Raw genomic sequence first — 18,216 nt, 5'->3', positions numbered from 1 at the left:
ATTGGCAATAGAATGGCCTTACTGAAGAGCTCAGTGACTTTCAACATGGCACCGTCATGGGATGCCATCTTTTCAACAAGTCACTTTGTCCACTTCTTTTGCTAACTAGCGTTAGAGCAATGACTGGCAGTCTATAGTAACTGCTAGTAGATACCATAGACTTCCAGTCATTGTGCTAATGCTAGTTAGCATTATCTCTAACTTCTTTCATACTGGATGCAGAGACATAAAAATTGCATCCATGAATCCATCTGACTGTGGGGAAGTAGATAAAGGGCTTCATTGCCAAAATCCCGAAGGATCCCTTTAAGTCTACAAAGGGGTCAGGTCAACAGGGTTAGGCCTATGGGGTCGATACATTGGCCGTCGAAGCTGAACAGGGTAATAAAGGGGTTCAAGGAGTTGGGATCATGTCCAATAGCATCAGAGCCATGTCTAAGGTTTGTGTGTAAGGGATGAAACACTGACCGTCCTGTAGCCGTAGTTGTCTGAGGAATAGAGGGTTCTGTAGGACATTACATCTCCCTGGTTCATCCTCTCTGGTCACAAGCATTAGGTCTGTATAGATGAAGACTGTCACCTAGAGAGAGAGAGAGAGAGAGAGAGAGAGATAAACCTAGCTGAAAATATCTTCTTGCTAAAACTCGACATCACAGCACTGTGCCTGCATTGCAAAACAGTTTACATAGGCGCACAACACACATTTACTCTTTTGACAAATACACACACACACACACGCACACACGCTTGCTCAAAACTGCCCTTCTATGTCTATCCTCCAAATTGTACACACTTTCCACTCAAAATAGATGATAATCTTGATAGTCTTTTAAAATGTTTGATAGATGATCATCTTCACAGTCTTTTAAAATGTTTGATAGATCATCTTGACAGATAATCTGGTTAGTGGAGGACTTGTCACCCTGTCATGTCAGAGTAGTTGTCTATCTGGTGTCAGGGACAGACAAGAATCAGGATCAGAGCAGCACACAAACACACACACACACACACACACACACACACACACACACACACACACACACACACACACACACACACACAAACCTTCTATGCAACAGGAAGTGTAGTTCACACAGGAACACAGTGCACCGTGGTCTCTAGACCATCACTGGTTCAGCAAGCCCCCCTAAAGATGACATTTGCATCTTATGTGCACACATGACTAATCCAAACCCTAGCTAGTCTAACTTATTAATGTGTTTACTTACTATTCTTATGACCCACTAAAGGAAAAACTTTGCTAACAGAGAAATATGAAGGTGCAAACATGAGTCCATAATTTCTTGCGATTGAAGCATTTTAAAGCGCCTGAATAGATCAACAGTACCAATTATAGCTGGTACATGTTTAGAGGGTAGGGGATTGTGGAGGGTGGGGGTAAAGAAATGTGGGGGGGGGCGGGCTTGCGTGTGAAAGAAGAGAAGGGCAGGACACACACTCTGCCTTCCCAAACTGCTTTCCTTCCTGGCCATAGGATGTGTGTTTCGGGTTGTGCTGTGTATGGGGTGTGTTTTTGGCAGAGGTACTTCTATGTCTCTTGCATGTCAGTGGATGGGCCAAACAATGAGGCAGGCAGGAGAGAGGGACACCCATTGTTAAGCCTAAGCAGACTGGGTGACCCGTCCTCTAGCCCCTTTATACCCTACGGTCATGTTCCAGGTCTCAATGGTGACTGGACAGGTGCCAACTAAACACAGTAGCTTCTATTAGATATGCGTGTCACTTTCTCACCATGTGAGCACATGTAAATACTGTACGCATGGAATTCACAGGAGGTTGGTGGCACCTTAATTGGGGAGGACGGGCTGGTCGTAATGGCTGGAGGGGAATAAATGAAATGCGATCAAATACATCAAACATATGGTTTCCATGCCATCCCATTCGCTCCGTTTCAGCCATTATTATGAGACGTCCTCCCATCAGCAGCCTCCACTAATGTAATTGTATGTGTATACGTTGGGTCTTGATGTTGTGGTCTATGTGTGTGTGTGTGTGTGTGTGTGTGTGTCAGTTTCATGTATTTTCATCAATCAGCAGCAGACCACAGCATTAAACAAGGAACACACTCAGTAAATCCCTTCTGGGCAACACCAAGGAAGCTACAGAAAAGGTCTCGCATCAGACACATCAACATTGCACAGCAATGTGTGTCTAGGCTATGTGTGGGCGGTGTGTGTGTGTGTGTTCAGTGCATGTGGTTTTCTATGCAGATCGAGAGGATGCTGAGGGTCTTGATGTTGTGTTCTATGTGTGTGTGTGTGTGTGTGTGTGTGTGTGTGTGTGTGTGTGTGTGTGTGTGTGTGTGTGTGTGTGTGTGTGTGTGTGTGTGTGTGTGTGTGTGTGTGTGTGTGTGTGTGTGTGTGTGTGTATAGAAAGCCTACATCCCGTGAACTTTTTTTTCCAGATTTTGCTGCCTTAAAATGTCATCTAAAAATGTATTAAATGAGAGTATTTCCTTACAGATCTACATAACTTATTCCACGTTTTAAAAGTGAAAGAAAGTTACAGAACATTCCCAATACTACGTGGTTGATACTTGGCGGAAGCACCTTTGGCAGCAGTTACAGCTGTGAGTCATTTGGAATACGATTCTGCCTACTCTGCACAACACTTAGGGCAACATATATCCATTGTTTTGGTCACAATTGCTCAAACTCATTCCATTTGGTTGGCAGTCATTGATGAACAGCAATATTCAAACCTTATCTCTGATTTTCAAGCAAATATAAGTCAGGACTGAGACTAGACCACTCAGGAACACTCAACACCTACTGGAAAGCCATTCTGGTGTGTCTTTGGCATTAACATTTGTGTAATTGTCTCACTGAAAAGAAACTCTATCCCAGGGGTAGGTTTTCAGAAGACTGAGGTGGGTTTTTCTCTAACTTTTGATCTGGGCTTTGCCCCTTTCATATTTATTTGGATCCTGACAAACTCCCCAGTTCCTGCAGATTACCTATAGCATGACTGGCACCACAATTACAAAAATCTAATTTAATCCTGTTTTAGATCAAATTTGAAGTCAGCAAAATGTGAAAAAAAAGTTAAGGGGTGCCCAGGCAGAGTGTACAGTGGGCTATGCATCACCAAGGTAAAAGCTGTAATAGCACAGATTATTTACAGATTACTTATTGAAACAGGGCCAATCTGCAGGGATGTCTGGCCCCATATTGACAATCTACAGCACAAACGCGGACTGTTAAATATTTGTCCTCTTTTATCAAGCCCCAGCCAGCGCCCACAATTACCAGCTCTGACGCTCTGAGCCAAGACCAGGGTTTGGAACCAAAATTGTTTCCAATTGTTTCGTTCTGAACAGAACCAATTATTTTTTCCGTTCCATTCCACTGTTCCGACCTGCAAAATAAAATTATGAATCGGTTCGAACCCCAAAATGTAAAGGTTTATATGGCTCCTTTCTGTTCCCTTTTAAATCTCGGAAATCAAATTAGGTCAACATTAAATTACTTCACCCATCAGTGCAGATAGAGCAGCTTGCTATGGAGTGAGCAAGCTACAGTTGTTTTAGCCTAGGCATCTGATAGCACATGGGTGCTATAGACTGCCAAGGCTATAGTTGTTTACATGCGCGATGGACAACCAGGTGCAGAGCGCAGGATGCGACTGAAATTCTGTGGGTGGGGAGAGAGGGTTGAGGAGGAGGCTTGGCTTGAAGAACTGGGCATCTTATTACGACATGTATTATATGAATCAGGCCCACATAATTATACCTACGGAGGAGAGGCTTCTATGAAGGAACTTTGAATGCCTTTGAACTTCAGAGAGTTGGACCAGAGCTAGCTAGATGGCTAACAAGCTTGTGTGTGCAGAGCGGCACCAGAATTAAAAACACCTTTTTATAGTTAATAAATCCAATGTGAAACGTTATAACTATAGTGTCCTTAAGTAGTGTTGAAGAGATGAATCCATTCTTCTCTCACTAATTTCTGAATCACGCATGTAACATCAGTAGGCTACAGTAGCCTAACCTTCGTCGGGAGGAGCACATTGCCTACACACCACTGGTAAAGATTTTCAGCTGGCAGGCAAACACTGGAATATGTTTCTGAGTGACCGAGTGAGAGCTCTGGCATAAGCTCCTTGTTTAATTTTTTTGTGGGACTGAACAAAATGCCCTGAACTTAAAATAAAGTTATTAACCGGTTCTCATGCTTTTTGAAAAACGGTTCTGTTCCAGAACAATATAGATCACTTTCATTCCTGTTTCTGAATCTGTTCCTCTTAAAATGCAGTTATTTTCCAGTTTTCGGTTCTGTTCCATGAACTGTTTCAACCCCTGGCAGAGACACAGTGTGGAACTGAAAAGCTGATCTGACATAATGAAAGGGGGGATATAAACTGTGAGGAATTGGAAGAGAAAATACATTTCCTCATAGTACGAACGTAGTATTGTCAATTTTTATCTACAGAAGAAACACACACACAGCTAGACGACAATAAGATCAACACAATTAAAACCCACAGAGCAGGTGATCCGAACCCAGCCCCAACCCCCTCCTTCCCTCTCTCTTTCCCTCCTCTCCTCCTCTCTGAATGTCAAGAAGACTCAAGTCATCAGGCATCAGGGTCAGAGCTGTTTTTAAAACCAGCCGCCCACCCTACTAAAAACCCCTAAAACCACAGCTGATCTCTTTTGGCTTTCTGTTTTAGGAATGTCACTCCAGAATAACCTGTCAGGATGTGTGTGTGTGCATGTGTGTGTGTTTTAGAGAGAGCGAGAGAGGGTCAAACACCCCTTCTGCCAACCACCTAGCAACCATCCTGGATGGTAAACAGGGTTGTCCTGGTCTTCCTCTCCCAGACCCCTGCCAACGGACACCCCTCTTCCCCCCCACACCCGCCACTCCATCACATTTCCTGGACAATATTATCACAATGGCTGCCCAGCTTGTCATGGCTTCCCTCTCTCACTCAGCTCCCTGATTCCCAGAGAATACAGGGTGGATAACACATCGTTATGTGTGTTAAATACAGTATCCTCCCTCGTCCACCGCAACATTGCATTGTAGCTTTTCACTAAAGCCAAGGCCAAACCGAGGTGCTCACCCTCAACCACCAGTCTACAGAATATACTGTAGGACTTACAGGCATTTACAACTACAAGGGTAAATATGGCCAACATGTAATGTTTTGCTCTTTTTGAAGCATTCTCAATTTTTGGGGGATATAATATAATTTATAACATATGAGAGAGAGAGACACCATATACATTTAGTGAATACTGTGTTTGATTGAAACTACTGTCAATGAATCATCAATCAAAAGAAAGTCATCCAGTCCATTGTATTGAAGCAACCATAAGCAGACAACAATAGAGGAAGTTCTGGAAGCCAAATGGTCCTTCCACTCTGATAACACTACACAAAGGTCAGGAAACGTGACAGTGGGAACGAGAAAGAGAGAGAGGTACTAGGGGCCACAGAACTGCATCATTCCTTAGACCTGTGGGTCAGGACCCACTTGTGGGTTGCGGCAGGGATCCAGGTGGGTCGTGGGATGACATTGCACATTTTATATATACAGTACCAGTGAAAAGTTTGGACACACCTACTCATTCAAGGGTTTTTCTTTATTTTTACCATTTTCTACATTGCAGAATAATAGTGAAGACATCGAAACCATGAAATAACACATGAAATCATGTAGTAACCAAAAAGTGTTAAACAAATCAAAATATGTTTAACATTTTAGATTCTATAAAGTAACCTTTCTTTGCCTTGATGACAGCTTTGCACACTCTTGGCATTCTCTCACTTCATGAGGTAGTCACCTGGAATGATTTTCCAACAGCCTTGAAGGAGTTCCCACATATGCTGAGCATTTGTTGGCTGCTTCTCATTCACTCTGCAGTACAACTCATCCCAAACCATCTCAATTAGTTTGAGGACGGGTGATTGTGATTGTGGAGGCCAAGTCATCTGATGCAGCACTCCATCACTCTCCTTATTGGTCAAATAGCAAATACAAAGCCTGGAAGTGTTTGGGGTCAATGTCCTGTTGAAAAACAAATGATAGTTCCACTAAGTTCACCTACTCTGGTTCTCACAAAGACACGCCGGTTGGAATCAAAAATCTCAAATTTGGACTCATCAGACCAAAGGACAGATTTCCACCTGTTTAATGCCCATTGCTCATGTTTCTTGGCCCAAGCAAGTCTCTTCTTATTATTAGTGTCCTTTAGTAGTGGTTTCTTTGCAGCAATTCGAACATGAAGGCCTGAATCACGCAGTCTCCTCTGAAGAGTTGATGTTGGATCTTGAACTTCCTGAAAAGGCCACCCCCAGGTGGTAAGGGTAGGTAACAACACATCCCCCACGCTAATCGACAACAAAGGGGCCCTTCAGGGGTGCGTGTTCAGTCCCCTCCTGTACTCCCTGTTCCCTCATGACTGCATGGCCAGGCACGACTCCAACACCATCATTCAATTTGCTGATGACACAACAGTGGTTGGCCTGATCACAGACAACGACGAGACAGCCTATAGGGAGGAGGTCAGAACCCTGGCCGTGTGGTGCCAGGACAACAACCTCTCCCTCAAAGTGATCAAGACAAAGGAGCTGATTGTGGACGACAGGAAAAAGAGGAGCGAGCACGCCCCCATTCTCATCGATGAGGGTGTAGTTGAGCAGGTTGAGAGCTTGAAGTTTCTTGGTGTCCACATCACCAACAAACTAACATTGTCCAAGCACTCCAAGACAGTCGTGAAGAGGGTACAACAAAACCTATTCCCCCTCAGGAGACTGAAAAGATTTGGCATGGGTCCTCAGATCCTCAAAAGGTTCTGTAGCTGCACCATTGTGAGCATCCTGACTGGTTGCATCACTGCCTGGTATGGCAACTGCTCGGCCTCCGACCGCAAAGCACTACAGAGGGTAGTGCGAATGGCCCAGTACATCACTAGGGCCAAGCTTCCTGCCATACAGGACCTCTATACCAGGCGGTGTCAGAGGAAGGCCCTAAAAATTGTCAAAGACTCCAGCCACCCTAGTCATAGACTGTTCTCTCTGCTACCGCATGGCAAGCGGTACCGGAGCACCAAGTCTAAGGCCAAGAGACTTCTATACAGCTTCTACCCCCAAGCCATAAGGTTCCTGAACAGCTAATCAAATGGCTACCCAGACTATTTGCAGTGCCCCCACCCCCCACCCCCTCTTTACACCACTGCTACTCTGTTGTCATCTATGCATAGTCACTTTAATAACTCTACCTACATGTACATACTACCTCAAATAACCAGTGCACATTGACTCTGTATCGGTACCCCCTGTATATAGTCTCGCTATAGTCTTCGCTTTTATCTCTTATTCTTATCTGCATTTTTTGAAACTGCATTGTTGGTTAGGGACTCGTAAGTAAGCATTTCACTGTAAGGTCTACAGTAAGCATTTCACTGTAAGGTCTACTACACCTGTAGTATTCATGACTAATAAAATTTGATTTGACAAATTTGATTTGATTTGAGATGAGTCTGTTACTTGAACTCCATGAAGCATTTATTTGGGCTGCTATCTGAGGTGCAGTTAATTGCCGATTTCTGAGGCTGGTAACTCTAACGAACTTATCCTCTGCAGCAGAGGTTATTCTGGGTCTTCCTTTCCTGTGGTGGCCCTGAGAGCCAGTGAAGATTTCACTGAGTTACAGTTCATAAGAAAATCAGTTAATTGAAATATGTGCAATAGGCCCAAATCTATGGATTCCACATGACTGGGAATACAGATATGCATCTGTTGGTCACAGATACCTTTAAAAAAAGTAGGGGCGTGGATCAGAAACTCAGCCCGTATCTGGGGTGACCACCATTTGCCTCATGCAGCCAACACATCTCCTTTGCATAGAGTTGATCAGGCTGTTGTATGTTTTTTCACCTGCTGTGCAATTAACTGTTTGAGGAGACATCTTCCCCGAATGTGTCTCTTTCCACCTCTATAGGGGAGGAGAGGAGAGCAGAAGGGAGGAGAGAAGAGGAGAGGAGAGGAAATGCCAAGACAATAGTGTAGAAGCCCAACGCAGCGCAGCAACCACCCACAGGTTTTCTAAATGCTGTCTCCTCCTCTCTCGCCTCTGTTCTCTGCTAGTAGCACAAACCACAGACAGAGGAGACATAAATGAGGTCTCAGTCTACACCTTGTATCTGGGTCTCTGCCTTTTTTCTGTCACTGGGAAGGTATTTTAGAACATTGACAAGGGCTGGGAAAAACTCCATAATGCATTGCACAAACTCTTAGACAGTTATTCAAACCGAAACACTCTCACGGTTGTAGAATAGGAACCACAGTACAAAGAGTTGTGTCGTATTCTCGCAACTTGTTACTATCTTAAATACTCTTAACTTTAACAACATTTACATCTTCCATCTCCCATTTTACTGATCCTGATCTAGACACACACACACACCTTCTTAGTAGCCATTTACCTTAATGGAGAGATGCTTGCTCTCATGGAGGATCATCTCCTCAGAGACCACCAGAGTCCGTGTGGGGTTACACAGGTCCAGAGGCTACACACGATTGGGTGAGAGGGTAGATTTAAGGGTTAAATTAACATCGGATTAAGGTTAGATTAAGATTAGGCAACATCCTAGGAATTAAATGAAGATGACATTATCCAGGGCAAAATACTGCTTCTAAATATTACTTCAAACACAATACATTCACTAATGCCAGTACACAATATTACAGCCCAAGTAATTAATACTGAAGTCCATACACTGCTATTACAGCCCAATATCATTCGCAACACTCCTAAATATCACTCAATAGAGATAGAGGTATAGATAGATACACATGTTTCAAGTACACAAATATTTGGGAGGGATGTTATAAGTACACGAGGGAGCATGTGGCTACAGTACCATCTCCATTTTGGCTCCAAGCTCCATGCTCTCTGCCTCACACCAAAGGGAACAATACAGGCTCTGCAGCTAGCGGCTCTCGTGTAGCTACAGTTGCTCCAGTCTCTATAGAGATCCTCACCGTGTGAGCTGTGACTGCAGGAGTCTGTGAGCCGCTCTATAAGGGTCTCGCTCTGTGAGAAGGCGCTAGGCTAAAAGTGCTAGGGCTGCCGGGCTGGTAGCCACATCCTCTTGTGGACCAGGGCTAGAGAGCCCACAGGGCTGTTTCACTGTGTCTCAGAAGGGTGCAGCTGGGTGACTCAGTCAGTCAACAGGAAGTACTATTACAGACCATTGAAGGGTCCTGGGTAGTTGGTAGTTCAACTCTCCAGTACAATCGCAGCCTGAAAATGGGCATGAGTGCTTGGATGTAAGCATGTTGAGGAAATGTGGTTCATTCCAGTGTGTTTATGACAAGAGTCATATGTACACACATACTGTACCACAGAGCAGTGTTTCCCCTAGGTTTCTTTCAATAGGTAATACTGCCGTGTAGTAAGTAATACTTGGTGATATCATAGAAGGAATACTATTTCCTCATATATTTTAGATATAATATTAAACATTTTTGATCATTTATTTTTTTAAAGACTGTGAGTCTGGTGACTTTTTAAAAAGGATATTCTACTCCAAAATGCATGGCAATTAAATGATGCTCTCTTCCTTAGAAACTCGATGACAGTTACATTTTATCTCTTGATCTCAATGACTTCAGCAGCCAGTTTTATATTAACCCAAAGCTAGCGTAACGTTACGTATGTTAGCTAACAATTATTATATCCATCTATGAATAGGGTTGGTTACACTTCCAGGAGTTAGTTTTTTAGATGATCTGATAAAAATCTGAGGAAGATATATAACTCTTAAAAGTGTGTCTCGGCAGAAGTTGAAACAATAAAATGAAATCTATATATATTTAAATCGTTGGCGGCAATGACTTAGCAGCGGCGGTGAATATAGGGAAACACTGCTGAGGTGAGAAACTTTGCAACAAATTTGGTGTGGTTTAGTCTGTTTTGTGTCTCAAAAGAAAATCCCCCAAAATGTGGATCCCACTGGCATCACCATCAATATTGAAACACCTGTATGCTCTAGGGCAGTGGTTCTCAAATCTATCCTCGGGGACCCCCAGACCTTCCACAACTTTCACAGTTTAAGCCTTGAACTAGCTCCCCTGATTCATCTAATCATGGGCTCGATGATTAGTTGACAAGTTGAATCAGGTGTGCTAATTCTGGAATAGATCAGATACGGTTGGGGTCCCCGAGGAGAGGTTTGAGTACCACTGCTCTAGAGGATCAGATACGGCTGGGGTCCCCGAGGAGAGGTTTGAGTACCACTGCTCTAGGGGATCAGATACGGCTGGGGTCCCCGAGGAGAGGTTTGAGTACCACTGCTCTAGGGGATCGGATACGGCTGGGGTCCCGAGGAGAGGTTTGAGTACCACTGTTCTAGGGGATCAGATACGGCTGGGGTCCTGAGGAGAGGTTTGAGTACCACTGCTCTAGGGGATCGGATACGGCTGGGGTCCCGAGGAGAGGTTTGAGTACCACTGCTCTAGGGGATCGGATACGGCTGGGGTCCCGAGGAGAGGTTTGAGTACCACTGCTCTAGGGGATCGGATACGGCTGGGGTCCCGAGGAGAGGTTTGAGTACCACTGCTCTAGGGGATCGGATACGGCTGGGGTCCCGAGGAGAGGTTTGAGTACCACTGCTCTAGGGGATCGGACAGGGAGTAGTACAGTGTTTTCTGCATGAGGGCTCATCTATGGATCTTTTTCAGTATTGATTGGTGTAGTCAGGGGTCATCGGAGATCAACCTCCACTGTAAGCCAATCACTGTTCTCTGTGAATACATCATCTATCCACTCAGCACTGAAAATGACAGGGCGTTAACTGACTCGATGGGCTGTAGGGGGCATTGGTGTGTGTTCCTACCGTATTGTGTTTTCAGCATTACCAGCCATATAGGCCAAAAGTTATCAAAATAAAAGGGGGAAAAAACCTAACGTCACTAACAGAGTGGTGGAAAGATGATAGTGGAAATATAGCGATTCACACACACACCTGAACAAAGATGGGGAAGATGAGAATCTTGGGTGCTGCTTTGACGTAGCCGTAGTTGCCGTGCGGGTTGCCGTGTGGTACATGGGAGCGTACTATAGTACAGTTCTGGTAGTTAGCAAAGTTGGAGGAGCTCTGGGCCTGCTGGTAGCTGGGTGGGGGTTGGCCAAAGAGGTTGGCATCGGATGGTTTAGATGTCTTGGCGTTAGTGGAGCGTCTTAGGAAGGTGGTCCGGCCTGCTAGACCTACACCCCCAGGTGGAGCACCGCCACCCCCTTGAGTCTGGGGCACGCTGGCCTGGTGCGGGTACATCCTCCCTGCTGAGAGACATAACACACACACCCCAAACAAACACACACACCCCACACATTTTGGGAGTTAGCCTGGGAACATAGAAGTAGAATGAGTGTTGACAGAATTGCCCTGCCTAACCGCCCTTGTTCACTAAAATCCTAGTCAGTAGTAAATGGCTTACCCAAGGTACCATGCTTGTCCTGGTAGATAGGCCTCAATACCTGAATTAGAGACAAAAACATAATAGTCAATGGTTCTGTTATAACAGTTGACCAATACCATTATGCAATACATTGTTACAGGAAATTGTCACATGTAATGTATCCATTCCACCATAAAATAATGCCTGACATGAGGTGAAATTGAAGCAATGACAATGCAGACCAGGCATGTTAGGCATGGAAAAGGGCCACGGACAACTACTTTTAACCAGAGCCCTATGAGTAGTAGTGGCCTGAACCCAGGTCTATGCAGGGGTTGTGTAGTAGTGGCCTGTGCGTCAGCCCTGTGTGACATCACATTGTGTCCCTGCTCTGACCTATGACTTCCAGAGGGGGGTGCGACCAAGCTGGGCAGGAAGGATGCTCTGTAACCCCAAGCATCAAGGTTTTTGATTTAGTCTGACATTCTTTAGCCACTTACTTCCACCCACTTTTCCATCCACTCTCGCAGCATTCTTTCTTTCCTCTACCATCCTTTTCCCTCTTCTGCTGTACCCGTCATCCATTCATCAACCTCTTGATGTACCCATATCTACTCTGTATATCTACTCCCATATCTACTCCCATATGGTCGCTTGAATACTACTTACTGGTGCAGCAAATCTCAACTCTTGGTTGTATGTTATCATACATTTAAATTGTATTAAATTACCTATTTAACTATGTACTATATATACATATATATATATATATATATATATATACATATATACAGTATATACACATACAGTACCAATCAAACGTTTGGACACACCTACTATTTCCAGGGTTGTTCTTTATTTTTAATATTTTCTACATTGTAGAGCAATAGTGAAGACATCAAAACTATCTTGTAGTGTCATACCCAAGAAGACTCGAGGCTGTAATCGCTGCCAAAGGTGCTTGAACAAAGTACTGAGTGAAGGGTCTGATTACTTATGTGAATATCATATTTCCATTTTTTTAATTATTGATACATTTTCAAACATTTTAAAAACCTGTTTTTCTTTGTCATTATGGGGTATTGTGTGTAGATTGAGGAAAAAATTATTTGATACATTTTAGAATAAGGCTGTAACGTAACAAAATGTGGAGAATGTCAAGGGGTCTGAATACTTTCCGAATGCACTGTATACATCTTTAATTTGCACAATGCACATTATGTCCGTTTGAATTGCACAGATATTTCTCAGGTTAGAATGGCAAAGTATATCTCTGATTTAGATGGCATGTAATGTAATGTATGTCAAGTAGAATTGGCATGAATCTATCCCAGGTTTGAATGGCACATACAGTACCGCGAAAAGTACTTGCCCCCTTTCTAATTTTTTGCATATTTTTGATACTGAATGTTTTCAGATCTTTAAACAAGACCTAATATTAGATAAAGGGAGCCTGGGTAAACAAATAACACAACAATTAAATACTTATTTCATTTATTTCAGAAACAAAGTTATGCAACACCCAATGCCCCACTGTGAAAAAGTAATTGCCCCCTTACACTCAATAACTGGTTGTGCCTCCTTTAGCTGCAACGACTCCAACCAAACGCTTCCTGTAGTTGTTGATCAGTCTCCCAAATCGCTGTGGAAGAATTTAGACCTTCTCTTTCTTGCTGTAACTCGGCGACATTTGTGGGTTTTCAAGCATGAACTGTTCGTTTCAAGTCCTTCTGCAACATATCAATTGGGATTAGGTCTGGACTTTGACTAGGCCATTCATAAACTTCAAATGTGTTGCTTTTTAGACATTTTCATATTTTGGATCATTGTCTTGCAGCATGACCCAGCTGTGCTTAAGCTTCAGCTTACAGCTGGATGGTCTGACATTCTCATCTGTTATAGACCAGAACTCATGGTTCCTTCTATTAAGGCAAGTCATCCAGGTCGTGAAGGCCGTAAAGCAGCCCCAAACCATCACACTACCATCATTATACTTGACTGTTGGTATGAGGTTCTTACTGTGGACTGCCGTGTTTGGTTTTCGCCAGGCATAATGGGACCCGTCGTCAAAAAAGTTATACTTTTGAATCATCTGTCCGTAGAACATTCTTCCAAGAGTCTTGATGATCCTCCAGGTGCTTTCAAGTGTTTTTTGGCAAACTTGAATCCACTTTTATGCCTGTCGAGATCCTTAATAGAAGGAAGCATGAATTCTGCTCTGTATCAGAGAATTCTACAGGAGAATGTCAGGCCATCCGTCTGTAAGATGAAGCTGAAGCGCAGCTGGGTCATGCTGCAAGACAATGATCCAAAACACACAAGCAAGTCTACATGAACATTGGAATGGCCTAGTCAAAATCCAGACCTAATCCAAATTGAGATGTTGTGGCAGGACTTGAAACGAGCAGTTCATGCTTGAAAACCCGCAAATGTCGCCGAGTTAACCAGTTCTGCATGCAAGAGTGAGCCAAAATTCCTCCACGTCAACGTGAGAAGACTGATCAACAACTACATGAAGCATTTGGTTGCAGTCATTGCAGCTAAAGGTGTTATAACCAGTTATTGAGTGTAAGGGGGAAATTACTTTTTCACACATGGGAATTGGGTGTTGGATAACTTTGTTAATTAAATAAATAAAATAAGTATTTACTTTTTTGTTATTTGTTCACTCAGGTTCCCTTTATCTAATATTAGGTTTCGGTTGAAGATCTGACAACATTCAGTATCAAAAATATCAGAAAGGGGTAAAATACTTTTTCATAGCACTGTAAAGAGATCTTCAGTGTATGTCAGGGTCTGGATAGTGCCATCGAGGGGATAGGGCAGGAGCCTGGGATGGACCATGAGCCTCTGCTCCCCCACCAGTACCTGGCTTCCTGGGTTGATGGGGGCCAGGATGATGTAGTTATCCCCGTTGGACGCCTTCACTCTAGTCCCCTTCAGCGTGGCTGTGTGGCTCTGGCTATGGGTCTGGCTCCTGACTTTACCATCCACCTCCTCTGCCCCCCTTCCTACGCGCCCCCTCTCCCCCCACGCCCCCCCTACCCCTACCCATCCTAACCCTCCCCCGCCAGCCCCCTCAGAGCCGTTGACCAGCACCCGGCGGCTGGTCCTGTGGTGGGCAGGGAGGGGGGGCACGGCCGGGGGGGACATGTCCCGGTCTAGCCGGTCCTTGGACCTGTCCCGCCGCCTGGTGGGGGGCGAGGGGGCATCATAGTTGGAGGAGGAGGTGGGCTTGTAGGAGGGCCGGTGGATGAGGCCCTCGAAACTGGGCTTGGCGGCCGGCCCAGTGCGCCATACCACCACCTTGATCTCATTGGAGCTGTTTCTGTAGAGGGAGGCAGAGAGGGAATGTGACAACTGGTCAGGAAGAGTGTAAAGGTAAGCTTAGCCAATGGATGTGCGCATAGAGACTACGAGCCACAGTGCCTGTATAGTGTTTGCTGTGCATAGATAGCACAACCCATCAAACTTCAGAATGTAACATGAGGTGTTCTTTAAGTGTTGAAGATTGCTATCCCTGTCAAAGTTGGTTAAGTCCACTACTTCCTCTGTGTCTCCCTGCCTGTTGTACCTGATGGCGTGGGCGACCTCCACACATTTCCACTGTTCTACAGGCTGACCGTTGAGCTGCAGCACAGTGTCCAGCTGCTGCAGACCTGCCTGATCCGCCGGACCACCTTGGGACAGGAGAAAGGGCAGAAGAGGGTCAAACATGCACACACAAACACACACATATACACACACAGTTACACGCACCAGCTTCTACCTACTAATACCTACATGCAAACCTGATTTGACCACCTCAAAAAGAAGGGAAGAGGGGGACAAGAGAGGGTCAAATATACACCTGCACCCATACATCTAGACCACATATGTCAGAGTCAAGGCCCGCGGGCCACATCCGGCCCGCAAGAAGGTTTTTTACGGCCCCTGGGATGATCTTGATTTATTATTAGAACCGGCCCGCAGCAAGCCGGCAGCCCGCAGATCTTTTACACGCACCAATACTACATTTCCCACAATGCAAAGGTGACGCACCGAGCAGTAGGCTGCTTCATTTCAATATTTATTGGCACAGCAGTCGTCAGCATCACAGTAAAATTAACTTTCAGATACCCATCAAAAATGGCAAAACGGAAGGTGGATACTGAGAACCGGGGGTTTCAAACAAGGTGGGAGTCGGAGTATATGTTCACGAAGGTAGCTGGAAAACCTGTGTGTCTTCTGTGTGGAGAAAGTGTGGCGGTACTGAAAGAGTATAATCTGAGACGACATTATGAAACGAAACACGCGGACAAAAACAAGAATATGGACATGGAACAAAGGCTACAAAAGGCAGAGGAATTAAAACGAGGCCTCAAATCTCGACAGGCTCTGTTCAAAAAAGCCAAATCACAAGGCCAGGCTGCTGTCAAGGCCAGTTTTATTTTGGCAGAAGAGATCGCTAAATCAGCCCGGCCATTTACGGAGGGGGATTTCATCAAAAACTGCATGATTAAAGTTTGTGACGAAGTTTGCCCAGAAAAAAGGCAACTCTTTTTAAATGTGAGTCTGAGCAGAAACACCATTGCCGAGAGAGTAGACCAGTTGTCCATCAATCTAAAAGAGCAGCTTGTGAAAAAGGGAAAAGATTTTATTGCATATTCCTTGGCTGTGGATGAGAGCACCGACATTTCTGACATTGCCCAGTTGTCAATTTTCATCCGCGGAGTGGACTCCAACCTAAGCGTGACAGAGGAGTTTTTGGCTTTACGTCCTATGCATGGCACAACTACGGGGCATGATTTGTATGAAGAGGTGTCAAGATGTGTAAATGAGATGGAGCTGCCTTGGGAAAAACTCGTGGGTTTGACAACCGACGGAGCACCTGCGATGTGTGGACACAGGAGCGGACTGGTGGCGAAGATACGGGAAAAGATGCAAGAGGAAAACGCGACAGGTGAGCTGACAGCTTATCATTGTATCATACACCAGGAAGCGTTGTGCGGTAAAGCCTTGAAAATGGAGCATGTAATGAGCATCATCACGCGCACAGTTAACTTTATCAGAGCCAAAGGTTTGAATCACCGCCAGTTCAAGGCATTTCTGACGGAGTTAGAAACGGAGCATGGTGATTTGCCTTATCACACAGAGGTGCGATGGCTAAGCCAGGGAAAGGTGCTTCAAAGATGTTTCGAGCTTCGTGAGGAGATTTGTCTGTTCTTGGACAGCAAAGGGAAAGACACAACACAACTCCGAGACGAAATGTTTCTGTGTGAAATGGCTTTTCTGTGTGACATTACGAGTCATCTGAATGCAATAAACTTGCAGCTGCAGGGTCGGGATCGTGTCATCTCTGATATGTACAGTACAGTGAAGGCATTTAAAACCAAACTGACTCTGTGGGAGACGCAGATGCGGAAAGAAAATTTGAGCCACTTTCCCAGCTGCCAGACCATGAAAGAGAAGCTCTCTACCAGTGCGTTCCCGAGCACACAGTTGGCTGATAAAATAGGTATGCTTGCCGCTGACTTTCGACGCCGATTTGCTGACTTTGAAGCACAAAAAAGCAGGTTGGAACTGCTCGGTAACCCATTTGCTGTTGACGTGGAAAGCTCACCACCAAACCTCCAAATGGAGTTGATTGACCTCCAATGCAATGATGCACTGAGGGCAAAATATGCGGCAGTGGGTGCTGCGGAGTTCGCCCGTTTCCTCCCCGGCACAATGCCCCAGCTGCGCATCCAGGCTGCTCAAACGTTGTCTATGTTTGGCAGCACATACCTGTGTGAACAACTGTTTTCTTTGATGAACCTGAACAAAACATCACACAGAAGTCGACTTACTGCTGAACACCTCCACTCAATTCTGAGGATTTCTTCAGCTCAGAGCCTTACCCCGAACATTGATGAACTTGTGGAAAAGATGGGACACCACCAAGTATCACCCTCAACCTCAAACAAGTGAACATTACTGTGCAATCACATATTTAGAGTTTTTACTCAGTTCAAGTTTAAAAGTTAAAATTTAATATTTGTTTTCACTGCATGTTACTTCTCCTTAAACAAAGTGTTGTTTTTGATTAATAGATTTTTGCACTTTATTTTTTTGTATTTCAATCCAATTATATTTTAAAAATATTTCAGTTGAGTGGATGATAGAAAATTGCTATTATTGTTTTTTCTTTGAAGTAAATTTAGCCCACTTTTGCTAAAATAGAAAATATAGTCTACTGATGGTGCCTTGAATACCGGTTTCTTTCATTTAATGTTCATGTTATGGGGATATTTATATAAAGGAAATTTGTCTTTTGTGTCTGTTGAAAATTAAAGATTACTGACAGAGCCATAAGAAAATATTGCTTTATTTATCTGATCATATTGTAATATATTTGTTAGGTTTTCAGTAGGTTCAATTAGGTTCACTAGACTATATGCGTCATTTAAAAATGTTTCAATGAACATTCGAACAGTCCGGCCCTCGTCTTGTAGCTGATTTTTTTATTTGGCCCTCCGTCCATTTGACTTTGACACCCCTGATCTAGACCAACACACACACACACACACACACACACACACACACACAGGCAGGGAGTGGTGAGCCTTGCCTGAATCGACAGCCTGAACCCTCACTGGGGAGTCAGAGCAGATGGTGAAGCCATAGCCGTCTTTTCCTCGAAGGATGGTCACCTATAGAACACACAAACAGACATAACATCACCATACAGCATTACTCATTCATGTCTATATACGTACACGGAGTGAAATGCAAATACTATATTTGAAAAAACATCTACAGCAAG

At 44.3% G+C, this 18,216-nt stretch overlaps 1 protein-coding gene across 1 annotated transcript in view; it reads right to left on the bottom strand.

The window, feature by feature from the left end:
- Positions 1-394: 394 nt before the first annotated feature.
- The window catches only part of LOC139400340 (regulator of G-protein signaling 3-like), an 18,683-nt gene continuing 861 nt past the window's right edge, over positions 395-18,216 (bottom strand). The window contains exons 2-8 of the mRNA XM_071145307.1: positions 18,022-18,103; positions 15,007-15,112; positions 14,301-14,760; positions 11,472-11,511; positions 11,000-11,316; positions 8,456-8,539; positions 395-580 (exon numbers count right to left, since the gene is read on the bottom strand). Coding sequence (XP_071001408.1) covers positions 395-580; positions 8,456-8,539; positions 11,000-11,316; positions 11,472-11,511; positions 14,301-14,760; positions 15,007-15,112; positions 18,022-18,103 — 1,275 coding nt within the window. The remainder of the gene's footprint in view (positions 581-8,455; positions 8,540-10,999; positions 11,317-11,471; positions 11,512-14,300; positions 14,761-15,006; positions 15,113-18,021; positions 18,104-18,216) is intronic.

This window comes from Oncorhynchus clarkii, unplaced genomic scaffold, assembly GCF_045791955.1.
Source record: "Oncorhynchus clarkii lewisi isolate Uvic-CL-2024 unplaced genomic scaffold, UVic_Ocla_1.0 unplaced_contig_11332_pilon_pilon, whole genome shotgun sequence".
Lineage (NCBI taxonomy): Eukaryota > Metazoa > Chordata > Actinopteri > Salmoniformes > Salmonidae > Oncorhynchus > Oncorhynchus clarkii.
Note: the sequence above shows the minus strand (reverse complement) of the source record. Positions and strands in the feature narration are given on the sequence as shown.